The sequence below is a fragment of the Pseudorca crassidens genome, chromosome 20 (genome assembly GCF_039906515.1).
Source record: "Pseudorca crassidens isolate mPseCra1 chromosome 20, mPseCra1.hap1, whole genome shotgun sequence".
In the NCBI taxonomy this organism is placed as follows: Eukaryota; Metazoa; Chordata; class Mammalia; order Artiodactyla; family Delphinidae; genus Pseudorca; species Pseudorca crassidens.
In genome coordinates this window covers 15,795,981-15,814,906 of record NC_090315.1, presented here as the reverse complement: position 1 = coordinate 15,814,906, position 18,926 = coordinate 15,795,981, and the positions used below count along the sequence as shown (strand labels likewise).

At 37.4% G+C, this 18,926-nt stretch overlaps 1 protein-coding gene, 1 non-coding gene and 1 pseudogene across 2 annotated transcripts in view; 2 read left to right on the top strand and 1 right to left on the bottom strand.

Annotated features, from left to right (window-relative positions):
• The window catches only part of LOC137215228 (zinc finger protein 569-like), a 62,172-nt gene extending 52,323 nt beyond the window's left edge, over positions 1-9,849 (bottom strand). The window contains 2 exon segments of the mRNA XM_067720107.1: positions 7,639-7,801; positions 9,043-9,849. Coding sequence (XP_067576208.1) covers positions 7,639-7,643 — 5 coding nt within the window. The 5' untranslated portion in view covers positions 7,644-7,801; positions 9,043-9,849.
• Positions 1,874-1,980, top strand: LOC137215814 (U6 spliceosomal RNA). Its single transcript, XR_010939447.1, has one exon. It is a non-coding gene; the product is annotated as a U6 spliceosomal RNA (small nuclear RNA).
• Positions 9,850-12,642: 2,793 nt separating the features above from the next.
• On the top strand, positions 12,643-13,544 carry LOC137215293 (small ubiquitin-related modifier 2 pseudogene; annotated as a pseudogene).
• The last annotated feature ends 5,382 nt before the right edge of the window (positions 13,545-18,926 follow it).

The following is an 18,926-nucleotide window of genomic DNA, read 5'->3' as shown; positions in this document are numbered from 1 at the left end:
CAAGGATTTACTGCATAGCACAGGGGACTATATTCAATATCTTGTAATAAACTATAATGTAAAGTGTCAAAAAAAGAATATATATATAACCAAATCACTCTGCTGTACACTTGAAACTAACATAATATGGTAAATCAACTATACTTCAACAACAATAAATAAATAAAAGTCCAAAATTTTCCAAAAAATATTTATATGGGAAAAAAGAAGAGGAACCAAGACTGTCTGAAGAAATATCTGATTTTAGGGCTGGAGCAGGAAAACTACAAGATGAGCCTAGAACATCTTGTGCCAGAAATTAAGGAAGTGCTCAAAAACTGATAGGACCATGTTAAAAAGATGTGAAACTGGCTCAAAGAAGCTCCCATTGGCCAAATTAGGGGCAATTTGAGCATGAAAATAAATATTTACAGTAATAAATTATAACCTACTGAATAAAATAGAATCCATGAGCTCAACATGATATAAATCAATAGGGAGAAAGGAAAGCTCTTCCTTTCCACTATAATGCCAACCAATAAATGTAAAAGGAATAATACAAACATAAAACCACTTCAACATCAAACATCAAACATCAAACCATTTATCACATCAAACCATTTATCAAAACATCAACCATTTATCAACCAATAAATGTAAAAGGAATAATATCAAACATAAAACCACTTATCAACTGGAGAGTGGTTCAGACTGAAGTTGTCAATGGAGGCTAAGAATGGGTAAAGTTTTGATGAGGAACAGGATTTTAGCACCATACTGGAACATTTTCCAACAGTTACAAGGAAAAATAGAACTTTACAGTGAAGACATCAACATGACTAGATGATCAAGGTTAACATCACCAGTGATGGGACAGAATGACATAATGAGAAAATCAAAGTTTGTCAGGAATACATGCCTGAGTCTAGGCATGAAGAAACATCCAATGGACTCAAGTTGAGTGCCAGCCTACAGAATATAAGGCCTGTATTCTTTTAAACTCTCAAGGACATGATAGACAGAATGACTGAGGAACTGTTCCAGGTTACAGGAGGCCAAAGAGACATGACAACCAAATGCAAGGTATGAAGGAATCCTGTACCTGAAAACTAAAAAAGACATTTTGGGGGGACTTCCCTGGTGGCGCAGTGGTTAAGACCCCATGCTCCCAATGCAGGGGGCCCAGGTTCAATCCCTGGTCAGGGAACTAGATCCCACAGGCATGCCGCAACTAAGAGTTCGCATGCCACAACTAAGGAGCCCGCATGCTGCAACTAAGGAGATGGCAAGCCACAACTATGGAGCCTGCCAGCTGCAACTAAAAAGCCCACCAGCCACAAGACCCGGCACAACCAAATAAAAATAAATAAATATATATGTTTTTTAAAGTATGAAGAAAAAGACATTTTGGGGACAATTGACAAAACTGAAATTTGAACAGGTTCTCTAAATGGCAATGTTGTATCAATTGTTGACTTCCTGACTTATTGGGAGGTCTCTGTTTAGGGAAATACACACTGGAGTATTTAGGGGATGAAGGATCAGGTCTGAAGCTTGTAGTCAAATGGTTCAGAAAAAGACTCATTGTGTGTGTGTGTGTGTGTGTGTGTGTGTGTGTGTGAGAGAGAGAGAGAGAGAGAGAGAGAAAGAAAGAGAGAGATATTAAAAGTTGGTGAATCTGGGTGAAGGCAATAAGGGAGTTTTTTTGTAGTGTACTTGCAAATTTTCTGTGAGTTTGAAATTACTCTGACATCATTTTTTTAAAATTAAAATTGCTTAGTGCTGATGGAACTCTAAAAAAAAAAAAGAATGCCTTCAATGGACTCATCAGTAGACTCAACATGACTGAAGAAAAAATCAATGAACTTGAAGACAGGTCAACAGAAACCTCCCAGTGCTCACTCCAGCAGCATATATACTAAAATTGGAATGATATAGAGATGAATAGCATGGCCTCTGCACAAGGATGACATGCAAATTTGTGAAGCGTTTGATATTTTTTAAAATGATGGGGGGGCAGGGATAGAAATGTAAAGCTTTAGAATGCATTCAAACTTTGATTATTATCAACTTAAATTAGACCATTATAAATATAAGTGGGTTTATGTCAGTCTCATTGTAACCATTAACCAAAAATTTGCAGTAGATAACAAAAGATAGTGAGAAATGAATCTAAGCATACCAATAAAGAAAGCCATCAAACCACAAAGAAATAGCAAAGAAAGGAACAGAGGAACTACGAAACAGCCAAAAACCAATTAACAAAATAGCAATAAATACATACCTATCAATAATTACTTTAAATGTAAATGGATTAAATTCTCTGATCAAAAGACACAGAATGGGTTTGTGCCCTGGTCCAGGAGGATCCCACGTGCCGCGGAGCGGCTGGGCCCATGAGCCATGGCCGCTGAGCCTGCGCGTCCGGAGCCTGTGCTCTGCAATGGGAGAGGCCACAACAGTGAGAGGCCTGCATACCACACACACAAAAAAAGAAAAGCTTTCAAAAAGACACAGAATGGATGAATGGATAAAAAAAACAAACCCCATCAATATGCTACCTATGAGAGATTTACTTCAGTTGTAAGAACACACACAGACTGAAGGGTCCATCTTTTTGCATGATGATATTCCATGCAAATGGAAACCAAAAGAAAGTTGGGATAGCTATACTTATATCAGACAAAACAGACTTTAAAACAAAGACTGCCATAAGAGACAATGAAGGGCATTACATAATGATAAAGGGGTCAATCCAACAAGAGGATAAACATTTGTAAATATATATGCACACAACATAAGAGCACCTAAATATATGAAGCAAATATTAACAGGTCTAAAGGGAGAAATAGGCAGCAATACAATAAGACAATGGATAAATCGTTCTGACAGAAAATCAATAAGGAAACATTGGCCTTAAACAACACATTAGACCAGACAGACTAAATAGATATATACAGAAATTCCATCCAAAAGCACCTGAATACACCTTCTTCTCAGGTGCACATGGAACAGTCTCTAGGATATGATAGGCCGCAAAACAAGTCTTGACAAATTTAAGAAGACTTAAATAATATCCAGCATCTTTCCCAACCACATGGTATGAAACGAAATCAATTACCAGAAGAAAACTGGAAAATTCAGAAATATGTAGCAACTAAACAACATGCTACTGAATAACCAATGGGAACAAAGAAATCAAAAGCAAAATCAAAAATATCTTGAGACAAATGAAAATGGAAGTACAATACACCAGAACTTAAGGGATGCAACAAAAACTGCTCTAAGAAGGAAGTTCATAACAACAAATGCCTATTTCAAAAACCAAGAAAAATGTCAAATAAACAACCTAACTTTAAACCTTGAGGAACTAGAAAAGAAGAATAAAAGAAGCCCAAACTTAGTAGAAGGAAGGAAATAACAAGAATCAGGGCAGAAAAAAATGAAATAGAGACTAAAAAGACAAGAGAAAAGATCAATGAAACCAAGAACTGATGCTGTGACAAGATAAACAAAATGGACAAACCTTTAGCTAGACTCACCAAGTAAAAAGAGAGAGGACTCGAACAAAATCAGAAACAAAAGAGGATATGTTACAACTGATACCACAGAAATACAATACAAAAGATAAGAGACTATTACAAACAATTATATGCCAAAAAATTGGACAACCTAGAAGGAATGGATACATTCCTAGAAACATACAACCATCCAAGACTGAATTATGAAGAAACAAAGAATCTGAACAGACCGATTACTAGTAAGGAGGTTGAATCAGTAATTTAAAACCTCCCAGCAAACAAAAATCCAGAACCAGATGGCTGTACTGGTGAATTCTACCAAACATTCAAAGAAAAATTAATACGAATTCTTCTAAAAATCTCCCAAAAATAGAAGAGGAGAAAATGCTTCCAAACTCACTTCACAAGGCCAGCATTACCCTGATACCAAAACCAGACAAGTATACTACAAGAAAAGACAATCACAGGCCAATATTCCAGATGAACACAGATGAAAAATCCTCAACAAAATATTAGCAAACATGAACTCAACATACATTAAGAATCAAACACCTCAGGGCTTCCCTGGTGGCACAGTGGTTAAGAATCCGCCTGCCAGTGCAGGGGACACAGGTTCAATCCCTGGTCTGGGAAGATCCCACATGCTGCGGAGCAACTAAGCCCATGCACCAGAACTACTGAACCTGCACTCTAGAGCCCACAAGCCACAACTACTGAAGCCCGCATGCCTAGAGCCCACACTCTGCAACAGGAGAAGCCACTGCAATGAGAAGCCTGTGCACCACAATGAAGAGTAGCCTCCACTCGCCACAACTAGAGAAAGCCCATGTGCAACAATGAAGACCCAATGCAGCCAAAAATAAAACAAACAAATAAATTTATTTTAAAAAATTTTAAAAAAAGAATCAAACACCTCAATAAAGTGGGATATATTCTAGGGATGCAAGGATGGTTCAATAACCACAAATCAACAAATGTGATACACCACATTACCAAAATGAATGATAAAAATCCATATGATCATCTCAATAGATGAAGGAAAAGTATTTGACAAGATTCAACATCCATTTTTGATAAAAACTCTCAACAGGGCTTCCCAGGTGGCGCAGTGGTCGGGAGTCTGCCTGCTGATGCAGGGGACACGGGTTCGTGCCCCGGTCCGGAAGGATCCCACATGCTGCGGAGCAGCTGGGCCCGTGAGCCATGGCCGCTGGGCCTGTGTGTCCGGAGCCTGTGCTCCACAACAGCAGAGGCCACAACAGTGAGAGGCCCGCATACAGCCAAAAAAAAAAAAAAAAAACTCTCAACAAAGTGGGTATAGAGGAAACGTATCTCACATAATTAATGATATATATGACAAGCTCAGAACTAACACCATAGTTAATGGTGTGAAGCTAAGAGCTTTTCCTCTAAGACCAGGAACAAGACAGGATGCCCATTCTCACTATTTTTGTTCAACATAGTACTGGAAATCCTAGCCAGAGCAATTAGGCAAGAAAAAGAAATAAAAGGCATCCAAATGGAAAGGAAGAAGTGAAACTTTCATTATTTGCAGATGACATGATATTATACATACAAAACCCTAAAGACTGCCAAATAACTGTTAGAACTTATAAATGAATTCAGTAATGTTGCAGGATACAAAATTAATATACAGAAATTGCTGCATTTCTATGCACTAATAATGAACTATCAGAAAGAAAAGTTAAGAAAACAATTCCATTCACAATTGCATCAAAAAGAATAAAACACCTAGGAATAAGTTCAACCAAGCAGGTGAAAGACTATACAATGAAAACTATAGGACACTGATGAAAGAAATTGAAAAAGACACAAATAAATGGAAAGAAATTCCGTGTTCATGGATTGGAAGAATTGATATTGCTAAAATGTTCATACTACCCAAAGCAATGTATAGATTCAATGCAATTTCTATCAAAATTCCAATGGAATTTTTCATAGAAATAGAACAAACAATCCTAAAATTTGTATGGACCCACAAAAGACCCCAAATTGCCAAAGCAATCTTGAGAAGGAATAACAAAGCTGGAGGCATCATGCTCCCTGTTTGCAAACAGTACAAGACTTCTCTTTGTTTTGTGTGTTTGTTTTGCATATTTGACTTTCCAACCATGTAAATGTCTTACATGATTCTAAAACAAAATTAAAACAAATGTTAAAACAAAAACTAAAATAATTAATTACATAAATTAAATTAAAACAACAACAACCAAAAAAACCCATAAGCTATACCTAAAAATCAAAAGCAGAATGAAACAAATGAACCTACTCGTATGTTACATTTGTGGCTTAACCACACACAGAGAAATTAGTTCTAGTTACTTTAAAGCACAATAATTGGGTTATATGTCCCTAGAGAGACAACCCCAAAGCAAATAGATCTATAAAGAAATATTAAATTATTTGCAGTAGGAATATTTTAAGTACTAGTAATATTGCTCTGAACTATCTTATTTATACATACATATACACATCTACAGATGGATGGATTAATAAATAAAAGACACAAAAATGAAACTAAAGTAGAAACTCTATAATTCTAAATTTTTTTTATTGCAAATAGCAGTATGAACTCATGGGGTCTACTCTGTTAAGAGTATATTTCCAGCTACAACGTTAATAAACATTGAAAACATATCACGTGAAAGAAGCCAGTCACAAAAGACCACATATTGTACGATTTCATTGATATGAAATGGCTGAATAGACAAATTCATCAAGGCATCAATCAGATTAGTGGTTCATTAGACTGGGAGGAAGGAGGAGAATATGAGATTGACTGCTAATGGGTACAATAATTCAGGGGGGACAAAAATGATCTAAAATTACACGATGGTGATGGGTGCACAACCCTGTGGATTTTTTAGAAAAACATTCCGTTGTACACTTTAAAGGGTAAAATGTATGGTATGTGAATCAAGCTACTAAAAAAAACTAAAAGAATATATTTCCTTGCTCTGCCCACCAAAACAAAAAGCCTAGAAACAATGACCATGTCAGTAGCACTAAGCACCATAACTGGGGTTTTCTCCCAACCATTCTAGGTAGTCCCTTTCAGTCTTTTTTGCTGGTTCCTCCTCATTTTCTTTGACTTTCTCATGTTGAAGTGACCCAGAGATAAGTCCTTTACGTCTATCATTTTCCATCTGCCCTCTAAGTGATCTCCTTAAATATCACCTATATGCTGATAATCCCCAAACGTATGTCTCCAACCTAGGTCTCAGAACTTTCTTTTGAACTTCAGACTTGTATATCCCACTGCCAACTTAATATTTCCACCTGAATGTCCAATGGGCATCTCATACTTCAGATACAATATTCCAAACTGAAATCTCACTATCTCTCTATGCCCCAGGTTCTTCCTACCTTCTTTCCCTTCTCAGTTAATGACAACTCCATTCTTCAAGTTGCTCAGATTAAAAAATATTGTGTCATCTTGTCACACTTACACTCCACATCAGTTCTATCAGCAAATTATGTCAGCTTTACCTTTAAATTATATCCAGTACACGACTACTTCTCATCATTTTTACTACTCTGGTCCAGGTCACCAACATCTTTTCCCTAGATTAATGCAATAGCTTCCTAGTTGGTCTCTCTGCTTCTGCCCTTGTCCCTGACCTCTTCCCCTATTCTTCTTCTCATAATTCTCTCATCAGAGCAACCAAGGCAATCCTCTTAAATCGTAAGCAGATACTATCACTTGTATGTTCAAAACTCTCCAATAGCTTCCCATCTCATTCACAGTAAAAAGCCAAGATCCTTAACAGGGCCCATAAGGCCCAATCTGATCTGCCCTCCTTCCCTCCAATTACCTTTCTTCTCTCAACTCTCACTACTCTCCCTCTCATTTGCTCTATTTCAGCCACACCAGCCTCTTCGTAACAGGCATATTCCCATCTCAGGGCTTTTCTAACTGTTGTTCCCTCTTCCCTTAATTATGTGCATAACTAGCACCTGTATTTCCTTCATATCTTTATTATTACATTTTCAGGATGCATTCTTAACTACCCCATCTAAAACTCCAAGTCTCATCCCTGATTCTATATATCCTCCTGCTTTACTTTTCTCTTAGAATGTTTCACTATTTAATGTATGTTATATTTAACTTACTTACCTCATTTATTATCTGGCCCACAACAATGTAAGTACCATGATAGCAGAGAATTTGTCTCCTTTGTTCAATGTTATATCCCAAGCATCTATAATTATTCCTGTCACACGCAGCATTCAATAAATGGTGAGTGGATGAATGAATGAATCCTCAGTACCTGAAGAACCTGGAAAAGAAATTTGAAAATAGAACACTGCTTTAGAAAAACACCTTAGAAAACACATAATTCACACAAAAAAAGATTTTTAAATGGTTGACTTCAGTAGTAATTAAATAACTGCAAATTAAAGAAATTATTTTACATCTATGAGGTTAACAAAGATTATTAATACTAACGATAACCATTGTTATCAAGGGTGTATGAATATAGGCAATCTTATACCATGCCAATAATACTGTAGATTATTGGAACCTTACAAGAGAATAACTGGATAGAATTAGGGAGTCTTTAATAAGCATATATATCTCAACCTATCAGTTCCACTTCTAAGAGCCTGCCTCCCACCAAAAAAAATTAAGAAAGTGCATGATAACATGCCAAATAGTTGCTGATAAACACATTCTATATAATGGCAAGAAGTTAAAAAAACCAAATTACCCATCAACAGGTGTAAATGCATTAAAATGTATACCATACAAAAAACTTTTAAATGATGACATAGATGTGTAATTGTTTAAATGGAAAAATATTAACTGCACATTGTTAAATGGCATAGGTAGATTACAGAACTGTATGTATAGCGTGATTCCAATTTTATAATATACGAATGCATATGTATGTATTCACAGAGGGAGGGGTGAAAAGATGGGAAATAAATTTTGATAGTGGTTGGTAGAAGTATAAATGATTTTTGTTTTCTTGGAGCTTTTCTTTATTTTGTGATTTGGGGCGGGGAGTGAGGGGCAAGGAGTATTGTTACTAAGCACACAAAACAACGTGGCCATTACACAGAAATAAAATTTTAAATAAATACTGAAACAACGTGTTGGGGCTATTGATATCTCATAGAAAAACATATTTACGATTACCATCTTCAAAGAAATGAAGCACTGGTACAAACAGTCTCACAAATCTACACACACAACCGAACTCTGCCTTTTATCGTGGTTTGCAGCCACGTTCATAGTGAAACAGAAAAGGAAAAGCACATCCACAAAATCCGCCTGCACACACGACTCCACGGCCATATCAGTCACAGACAAATGCCTGGCAAATAAAGTCCTATCAAGCCACACGCTCACAGTCCTTCACACGTCGCTCCCACGGCCTCAGGGAACCACCCGCACAGGCAAAGCCCTGCCCGGCGTCCTCCTCCAACAACACAGGCACCGGGTGGTCCGCAGGCCCCTATTCCACCCAGCACAAAGAGTCCCGGACTCTGAGCTCGCGACTTCCCGAGGACTCACCACCGAGCCCGCAGACACAGGCCCCAATTCCGCACCTCAGCGCTGCCCAAGTGGCACAGCCGGTGCAGCCCGAGTTAGGTAATCCATTAAGGTCAGTGCCGGCTGTGTCCGAAGGCAGCACAAGCCTCGGTCCGTTAGACGCAGGATAACTCTTCCCAGAGCCCCTCGCGGCTCGCCGGGGCGGGACTGGCCCTCCAGTTGACGAGTAGCGGGAATAAGCAACCGCTGCGTTGAGGGGCTCTCAGATCTGCCGAGGGGCCTCAACTGAGAGTTTTGCGGCAGCTGCCTCCAGTGAGTCCGGCCCTCGGAGCCTGGGAGTGCCACTTGGTGCTGAGAAGAATGTGAAGAGATCCGCAGTTTTCCTGCCCCGGACTACATTTCCCAGAGGCCGTCTCGGCCTAAATCTATTTTCTGCGAAAAGTCGCCTCCTCCTTACAGTTGTCTGGATCTTTGGGTTCTAGGCGTTACGGTATCTGGTCCGTGAGGGAAGCACCGCTGAGTCGGTTTCGTTCCGTCTGGTCACGGCTCCACCTGGGACTGGACTTCAGTGGGGTGAAAGTGGGACAAGGTCTGGGCACCTTGAAGAGACGAGATGGGCCAGCCTGAGCCTCAAGCTCCTGGAGGCAGTCAGAAAAGGGAGGAGTAAAAAAAAAGAAAAGAAAAGGGAGGAGCACCGTTGCGTGATCGGGTGTGGGAGCTTTCAGCGGTGGAATTTGTGGTAGGGAGTCTACGGGGTCGAGGGACTCTGAGGTCCAGTGACTTTAGGGTCGTTCTAGTTTGCGACCATTCGTGTGACCATGGTCGCGTCGTCTGTTCTAGTGACCTCTTGATTCTGACTCTGCAGTTTTTCAGGGACAATGTGCTCTGTCCGTTCTTTGTGTTTCTGCTTTTCTGACGGGCACCTGTTACAATATTGAAATTTACATGGTTAAGTCAATACATGAATCACCAAAATATTAAATGGAAAAAAATTATAGAGATTCGTGATTGTGTATTACTGGAAACACCCACGCTTTTTTTTTTTTTTTTTTTTTTTTACACTGTGTTACTCCATATTCCATGTGTGTTATATGGACAGAAGTGATACAGGTAATCTAGAAAGATGTTGTTGAAGAAGGCAAAGACACTGAGCCATCAAATGAAAGGTCATGTCAATAATTCAAAGTAGCCTCGCCATCAAGAGTGAAAAGTGTAAGTTGAAAAGTAGACAAGTAACCAGGTGCAAAAACCTAAGAATCCAGCAACCCGGACTATATGTCACTCTTGCCCTAAAGACCCGATTTCTTTTTTCAACATTTCATATGAGTTCCACTCTGATTTAAGAACTTAAAAACAATTGACAGGGCTTCCCTGGTGGCGCAGTGGTTGAGAGTCCGCCTGCCGATGCAGGGGACACGGGTTCGTGCCCCGGTCCGGGAAGATCCCACATGCCGTGGAGTGGCTGGGCCCGTGAGCCATGGCTGCTGAGCCTGCGCTTCCGGAGCCTGTGCTCTGCAACGGGAGAGGCCATAACAGTGAAAGGCCCGCGTACCGCAAAAACAAGACTCACTGCAATAATTTTGCAGTAGAGACCAAAATGGAGAAAATATCCAAGAAAACACTATTGTATGATTTTGTGCAATAGTATGTTGGCAAAGAGAACAGAATACAGTAGACTACAGCATGCTAAATATCAGGAACTTGTAGTCATGAAGCTACACAAAGCCTAAGGAACTATGTTATCTCTAGGAAGCAGAATAAGATAGTCTTCCTTTCACAGCCTTCCTTTCACCAGATGATAATGGACACTGTTTCCGAAAAGTGTGAATTTCTTTCTGGGAAGGGAAAAGAGGCTCCCAAACACTGCAGAGAGAGAACATGTCCTCTAAATAAGTTTTGCTTATTTGTCTCATGTGTCTTTACCAACAGTATATTTTTCTGTCAACTGTAAGAATTATTTTTTGCTAATTATTTTGTTAAAAGATGAGAACAGAGTTGGTTCTATGTCCATTCAGCTTCCTAATTTCATTTTTTATACTTGTAGATTTGTCTATTTCTCCTTTTATTTCTGTTAAGCTTTGCTTTATATATTTTAAAGTTCTCTTGTTGGATGATACATACTTAGAGTTGTAATAGCTTCCTGTTGGATTGATCCAATAGGAAATTATGGAATCTACCCTTTATAATATCACTTTTTGTCTTAGTTTTGATATTACTGTAGCTTCACCATCCTTCTTTTGGCTAGTGCATTATCTTTTTCTACCCTTTTGCTTTTAACCGTTCTGTTTTAAAGTATGTCTCATTAAACAATATTATTTTAAAAATAATGACAATCTTACTCTGACATATTTAGTGAATTTACATTTAATGTTGTTGGGGTTTGGTCTACTACCTTAGAATTTGTTTTCTTTTCAGCCTAGCTTTTTAAAAAATTTTAACTTTTTATCTTGAAGTAATTCTTGATTCTCATGCAGTTGTAAGAAATAATTCAGGGAAATCCCATATACCCAGTATCCACTTTCCCCCAGTGGTAACATCTTGCAATACTATACACTGTATCACAACCTTCACATTGATACTTTCAAGTTATTTCCATCATCACAAGAATACTTCATGTCGTCCTTTTACAGCCATACCCACTTCCCTCCTTCTCTTAACCCCCTCCTTAAGACCTGGCAACCCTAATCTGTTCTCCATTTCTATAATTTTATCCCTTCAAGAATGTTATGTAAATGGAATTATAAAGTATGTAATTGGACTATTGACTTTTTCACTCAGCATAATTCCCTGGAGATTCATAAGTGTTTTTACATGTGTAAGTAATTCATTCCTTTTTATTGCTGAGTAGAAGTCCATGTGGATATGCCACAGTTTGTTTAGCCATTCATTCATTGAAGGACATATGGGTTGTTTCCAACTTTTGGCTGTTATAACTAAAGCTGCTATATACATTCATGTACAATTTTTTCGTGTGTGTGAAAACAAATTTTCATTTCAAACACCAAGGAGAGTTTTAGAAGGAATTTGTCCATTTTTTTAATCTATCTGGAATTTTCACTGAGACTGTATTGAGTATATAGATCAATTGGGGAGAACTGACATCTTTAAAATGGTGACTCTCATAACCATAAGACACAATATGAGCACAATATATATCTTCTTTAATTCCTCTAAGCAATATTTTATATTTTTTAATGTACAGATAATGAAATATTTTGTCAGATTTACCCCTAAGTATTAAAGAGTTTTTGATGCATTGTAAATGGTATTTTAAAAAATCCAATTTCCAATTGTTCATTGCTGGTATATAAGAAATACAATTGATTTCTGTATCTTGTAGCCTGATACCTTGCTTAAGTCACTTAGTATTTCTACTAGAGTTTGGAGGTTCCACTGGATTTTCTACATAGATGATCATGTCATCTGTGAAAAAAGACAGTGATATCTATTCCTATTGCAATCGGCAGATATAGTATGGACCCGCCCACCCACCGAAAATATGGTTGGGATGTTGAGACTGATGACACCACACACACACCAAGAGGGTATGAAAAGTTTTATTACTCACACAATGAAGTTTTCTAGGAAAAGCAAGGCAGGTGTCCCAAGAAAGTCTGCAAGTTGTTTGCAAAAGCAAGGAAAGGAAATTGGCGTGGAGCATTTATGGCAGAGGCTTGTGTGGTTTAAATCTCCCGCTAGTGTCAAAAAAGAGAGGAGCTGAGCTTGCCCAGATTGGGGGCACAAGAGAAATAAGGAGTGAAGCGCAAAGCTGTAAGCAGCTTCTTCTGCTGTTCCTGGTGCTGCTTGTGTGCGTGTTTGGTGTGGATCTGGTGAAACAGCAGCTGAGGAGACTCCGGAGATCACCATGGCTGACAAAAAGACCAAGGAAGTACTGAGTACAATGATCATATTAATTTGAAGGTGGCAGGGCAGGATGGTTCTGTGGTGCACTTTAAGATTAAGAGGCATACACCACTTAGTAAACTAATGAAAGTCTATTGTGAATGACAAGGTTTGTCAATGAGGCAGATCAGATTCCGATTTGACTGGCAGCCAATCAATGAAACAGACTCACCTACACAGCTGGAAATGGAAGATGAAGATACAAATGATGTGTTCCAGCAACAGACAGGAGGTGTCTACTAAAAAAGGAACCTGCTACTTTACTCCAGAACTCTGTTCTACAGACCAAAAGGACATTCTGGATTAGAAAAATGCAATTTGGTTCCACCACATCCTAACTACTACAGTACGGTTTTCTCTAGTCTTTCATTTTCCTCTTCCCCATTCCTTTATTGTACGTAAAGTAACTGGTGTATACAGAAGCATATTGCTTTCCTAAAAAATAAATTATGGCCAATGGTATGTTTTGATTGACATCAAATGAAAATGGGTTGGGGGAAAATACTAGTTCTGTGAAAATGTTGCCTTTCCATTAGTGGTATGCTTGGTCACCTCTTATCTTTATATGCCAGTAAGTTATTTTGCTCTCGCTATTTAACAAAAAAAAGCAATATAAAAAATCCTTGCAGGGCTTGCCTGGTGGCGCAGTGGTTGAGAGTCCGCCTGCTGATGCAGGGGACGCGGGTTCATGCCCCGGTCCGGGAAGATCCCACATGCCACGGAGCGGCTAGGCCCGTGAGCCATGGCCACTGAGCCTGCACGTCCGGAGCCTGTGCTCCGCAACGGGAGAGGCCACAACAGTGAGAGGCCCGCGTACCGCAAAAAAAAAAAAAAAAAAAAAAAAAATCCTTGCATACCTTGTTCAGCTGGAGAATTTTAATGTTTTTCATTTATCATTGTTAGACCAAGGACAATTTTATGACTTTTTTCTATGTAGATGTCACAAGTAAGGTAGTGTCTTTAAGTAGGGATAAATTACTCTAAAAGAACTAAATCCTAAAATAGTATAAATACATTTATTTCCAAAACAGAAATAGAGTCACAGATGTAGAAAACAAACTTATGACCACCGAGGGGGAAGGGGGAGGTAGGATAAATTGGGAGATTGGGATTGGCATGAACACCTACTATATATAAAATAGATAACTAATGAGGAGCTACTGTATAGCACAAGGAACTCTACTCAATACTCTGTAATGACCTATATGGGGAAAGAGTCTAAAAAAGAGTGGATATATGTATAACTGATTCACTTTGCTGTACAGCAGAAACTAATACGACATCATAATTCAACTATACTCCAATTAAAAATTAATTTTTAAAAAATAAAGAAATCCTAGATAGTTGTCCCTTCAAGACAAGCACTTGTTGTTTAAATAAACTTCTTGGTTTGGTTTTCTTTTTTAAAGCTATAAGCAGGCAAACATCAAAAAATGAAATTAGGCTCTTCATCACACTATCAAATCTGTATGCTGTTCATTTCTTTTTCTTTCCTGGTTTCTCTGGCTAAAACTTTCTATAAAAGATTGAACAGAAGTGGAGACAGTAAATATCTTTGCCAAGATCTTACTTCAAAGGAAAGCATTCAGTTTTGTACTATTAAGTGAAATGGTAGCTGGAGATTTTTCGTAGATGGCCTTCACTGAGTTGAAGCTTTTTTTCTTTTTCTGCTAGGTGTATTTATCAAAAATGGATGTTGAATTTTGTCAAATGCTCTTTCTGCATCTGAGATGGCAATACTGTATTTTCTTTCTCTTTTAGTTTGTTAATATGTTGAATTACACTGGACTTCAAATCTTAAACCAATCTTATATTCTTGGGATAAACACCACTTGGCCATTGTTGCATTATCATTTTTTTATATTGTTGGATTCAATTTGCTAAAATTTTATTAAGAACTTTTTGCAAATAGGTTCATGAGGGATATTAATCTGTAGGTTTTATGGGGGCAGGGGAGGTGGGGTGATTTTGTCTAGTTAACTCATAGAATGAATTGGGAAGAATTTCCTTCTTTTCAATATTCTGGAAGTGTTTGTATAAAATTTTTATTATTTATTCTTTAAATGCTTAAGAGAATTTTAAATGTTTAATAAAAATTAAAATTAAATAGAAATGTTTCATAGAATTTACCAGTGAAGCCATCTGGACTTGGCTTTTTTTGTAGGAAGGGTTTTTTTTTAAGATTTATTTATTATTTATTTGTTTATTTTATTTATTTATGGCTGGGCTGGGTCTCAGTTGCAGCATGCGGGCTCTTCGTTGTGGTGCACGGGCTTCTCTCTAGCTGTGGCGTAGGGGTTTTCTCTTTAGTTGTGGTGCGCAGGTTCCAGGGTACGTGGGCTCTGTAGTTTGCGGCCTGTGGGCTCCAGTTGAGAAGCGCGAGTTCGGTAGTTTTGGCACACGGGCTTAGTTGCCCTGTGGCATGTGGGATCTTAGTTCCCTGACCAGGGATCGAACCTGCATCCCCTGCATTGTAAGGCAGTTTCTTTACCACTGGACCACCAGGGAAGTCCCTGTAGGAAGGTTTTTAATTCCAAATTCAATTTATATTATAGATATAGGGCTATTCAGGTTAATTATTTATTCTTTAGTAAGGTTTGATAGTTTGTGTCTGTCAAGAAATCTTTCTATTTCACCTAAGTTGTTTAATATATTGGATTAAAGTTTCTATGCTGTACTTTGTAGTCCTTTTAACATTTGTAGAATCTGTAGTGATGTCACTTCTCTAATTCCTGATATATCTCCATTTCTTTCCTGACCAGTCTTGCTACAGTTTTATCATTTTTATTAATCTCAAATAACTAACTTTTGGTTCCATTGATTTTTCTTTATTTTTCTGTTTTCTATTTCATTGATTTCTGCTCTGATATTTATTATTTCCTTTGTTTTGCTTACATTGTGTTTAATTTGCTCTTCTTTTTCTGGTTTCTTAAAGTGGAAGATGAAGTCATTGATTTGAGACCTTTGTTTTTTGTTAATATAGACATCTAGTTTCTAGAAATTTCCCCTTGAACACAGTTTCAGTGGCATCTCATAATTGCTATGTAATAGGTTTTCATTTTCTTTCAGTTCAACATACTTTCTAACTTCCTTTTTGATTTCTTTTTTAATCCATGTGTTATTTAGACATGTGTACATTTCCAAATACGATATTCAATAATTATCCAGATATCTTTTAGTTACTGATTTCTAATTTAATTCCATTGTGGAAAGAGGCTTGTTTTGTGGCCCAGAATATGTTTTATTTTTGTAAATGTTCCATGTGCACTTGAAAAATATTAGTATTTTTTGCTGTTGTTGGTTGTAGTGCTCTGCAAATATCAATTAGTTCAAATGATAGTGTTTTTCAAATCTTCTATGTTTTAACTGATTTTCTGTCTACTTGTTTTAGCAATTACTGAGAGTATTACTGGACTCTGACTTGTAATAGTGGATTTATCTCTTTCTCCTTCCAGTTTTATCAGTTTTTGTTTCATGTATTTTGATGCTATTATTAGGTGCATGAACATTTACAATTGTTATTCTCTATGATGAACTGACAACTTTATTATTATGAAATGATCTTCTTTATCTCTGTAATATTTTTTGCTCTGAAACCTGCTTTGTAGATATTTATATCCACTCCAGCTTTCTTTTTTTGTTGTTGTTTTTTGCGGTACGCGGGCCTCTCACTGTTGTGGCCTCTCCCTTTGCGGAGCACAGGCTCCAGACGTGCAGGCTCAGCGGCCATGGCTCACGGGCCCAGCTGCTCCGCGGCATGTGGGATCTTCCCGGACCGGGGCACGAACCCGTGTCCCCTGCATCGGCAGGCGGACTCTCAACCACTGCGCCACCAGGGAAGCCCCATCCAGCTTTCTTTTTTTAACAGCTTTATTGAGCTGTAATTTACATACCATATAATTCACCCATTTAAAGTGTATGTAATTCAATGATTTTTGGTATACTACATTATTACATTTTTATATTATTGTAAAATACATAACATAAAATTTGCCATTTTAACAATTTTTAAGCGTACAATTCAGTGGCATTAAGTAGATTCAAAATGTTGTGCAATCATTGCCACTATCTATTTCCAAAACTTTTCATCAACCCAAACAGAAACTTTGTAACCACTAAGCAATAATTCCTAATTCCTCCCTCCCTGCAGTAACCTCTAATCTATTTTCTTTCTCTATGAATTTGCCTAATCCAAATATTTCATATAAGCAGAATTATACAATATTTGTCCTTTTGCATATGAGTTATTTCACTTTGCATAAATTTTTCAAGCTTCATCCATGTTGTATGTGTCAGAACTTTATTCCTTTTTGTGGCTGAAAAATATTCCATTGTATGTGTATAGTACACTTTGTTTATCCATTCATGTTTTTTCCACCTTTTGTCTATTTTGAATAACGCTTCAATAAACATTGGAATACAAGTATCTGTTCAAGTCCCTGCTTTCAGTTCCTTTGGATATATACCTAGGAGCATAATTGCTGGGTCACATGGTAATTCTATGCTAAACTTTTTGAGGAATTGCCAAACTATACCATTTTATATTTTCACCATCATTGTACAAGGGTTACAAATTATGCACATCCTCACTAACATGTATTATTTTCAGTTATTTTGAAAATACCCATTCTAGTAGGTAGAAAGTGGTATCTCATAGCTTTATTTGCATTTCCCTAATTACTAATGATGTTTAGTCTTTTTATGTGTTTATTGGCCATTTATATATCTTCTTTGCAGAAATATATATTCACGTCTTTGCTCACTTTTTGAATTGGGTTGTCCTTTTGTTGTTGAGCTTTAGGAGTTCTTTATATATTCTGGGTATTAAACTCTTATCAGATATATGATTTACAAGTATTTTCACCGTTCTGTGGGATGTCTTTTCACCTTCTTGATGATGTCATTTGATGCACAAAAGTTTTTAATTTTGATGAAGTCCAATTTATCTATTTTTTCTTCAGCTTCTTGTGCTCTAGGTGTCATATCTAAGAACCCACTGCCAAATCCAAGGTCATTCCAGCTTTCTTTACACAGCATTAGCATGGTATATCTTTTTCCATCCTTGTACTTTTAACCTATTGGTATATATTTAAAGTGAATTTCTCATAGGCACCATATGGTTGAGTTGTGCTTTTTTTTATCCGATCTGATACTCAGTCCCTCTTAATTGGGATGTTCAGATCATTTATATTTAATCTGATTATTGATATAAACCTTCTATCTATTTGTTTCCCACCTGTAATTTGTTCCCTTCTCCTCTTTCTGACTTCTTTTGGATTAACTGAGTAATTTTTATGACTCCATTGTATCTCCCTTGTTGGATAATTAGCAATAACTCTTCGTTTTGTTAATTAAGTGGTTGCTTTAGGGCTTAGCATGTACATCTTTCACTTAACACAGTGTCCATTCAAGTGATATTATATTACTTCCCATAGAATATTGGAACCTTTACATTAGTTCATTTCCATGAATTTCTCTTCTCCTGGCATTTGTGCTATTGTTGTCATACAATTTGCTTCTATGTTTGTTAACATATATATTAATAATATAGATACCCTTAACTACATTGTTTTTATTCTTGCTTAAACAGTAATTTGTATTTTGGCAATAATTAAATAATAAGAAAATAGTATTATGTGTTAACCCTGTAGTTACCATCTGTGGTGCTCTTCACTCCTTTGTGTAGATCCAGATATCTATTTGTTATCCAAATACACATATAATAGGTCTCTTGAATCTCCCCTTCCACTCACTAATATTTTATTCATCATTTTTTAAAGCTTATTTTCTCTGTGTCTATCCCAGCACCTCACATAGCATCTGGTGCTTTCTAATCAGATACCACAGGGCAGAATTCTTCACACAAACCTACATCCATTAGTATAATCCTCACGGTCTGCCGTACACACTATCATACCACAGTCCTACTCCATTCTCCACCAGTCAGTCACTTTCTATCATAGCACATTCTCACAGTTAACATCACAAATGTCACACACAAT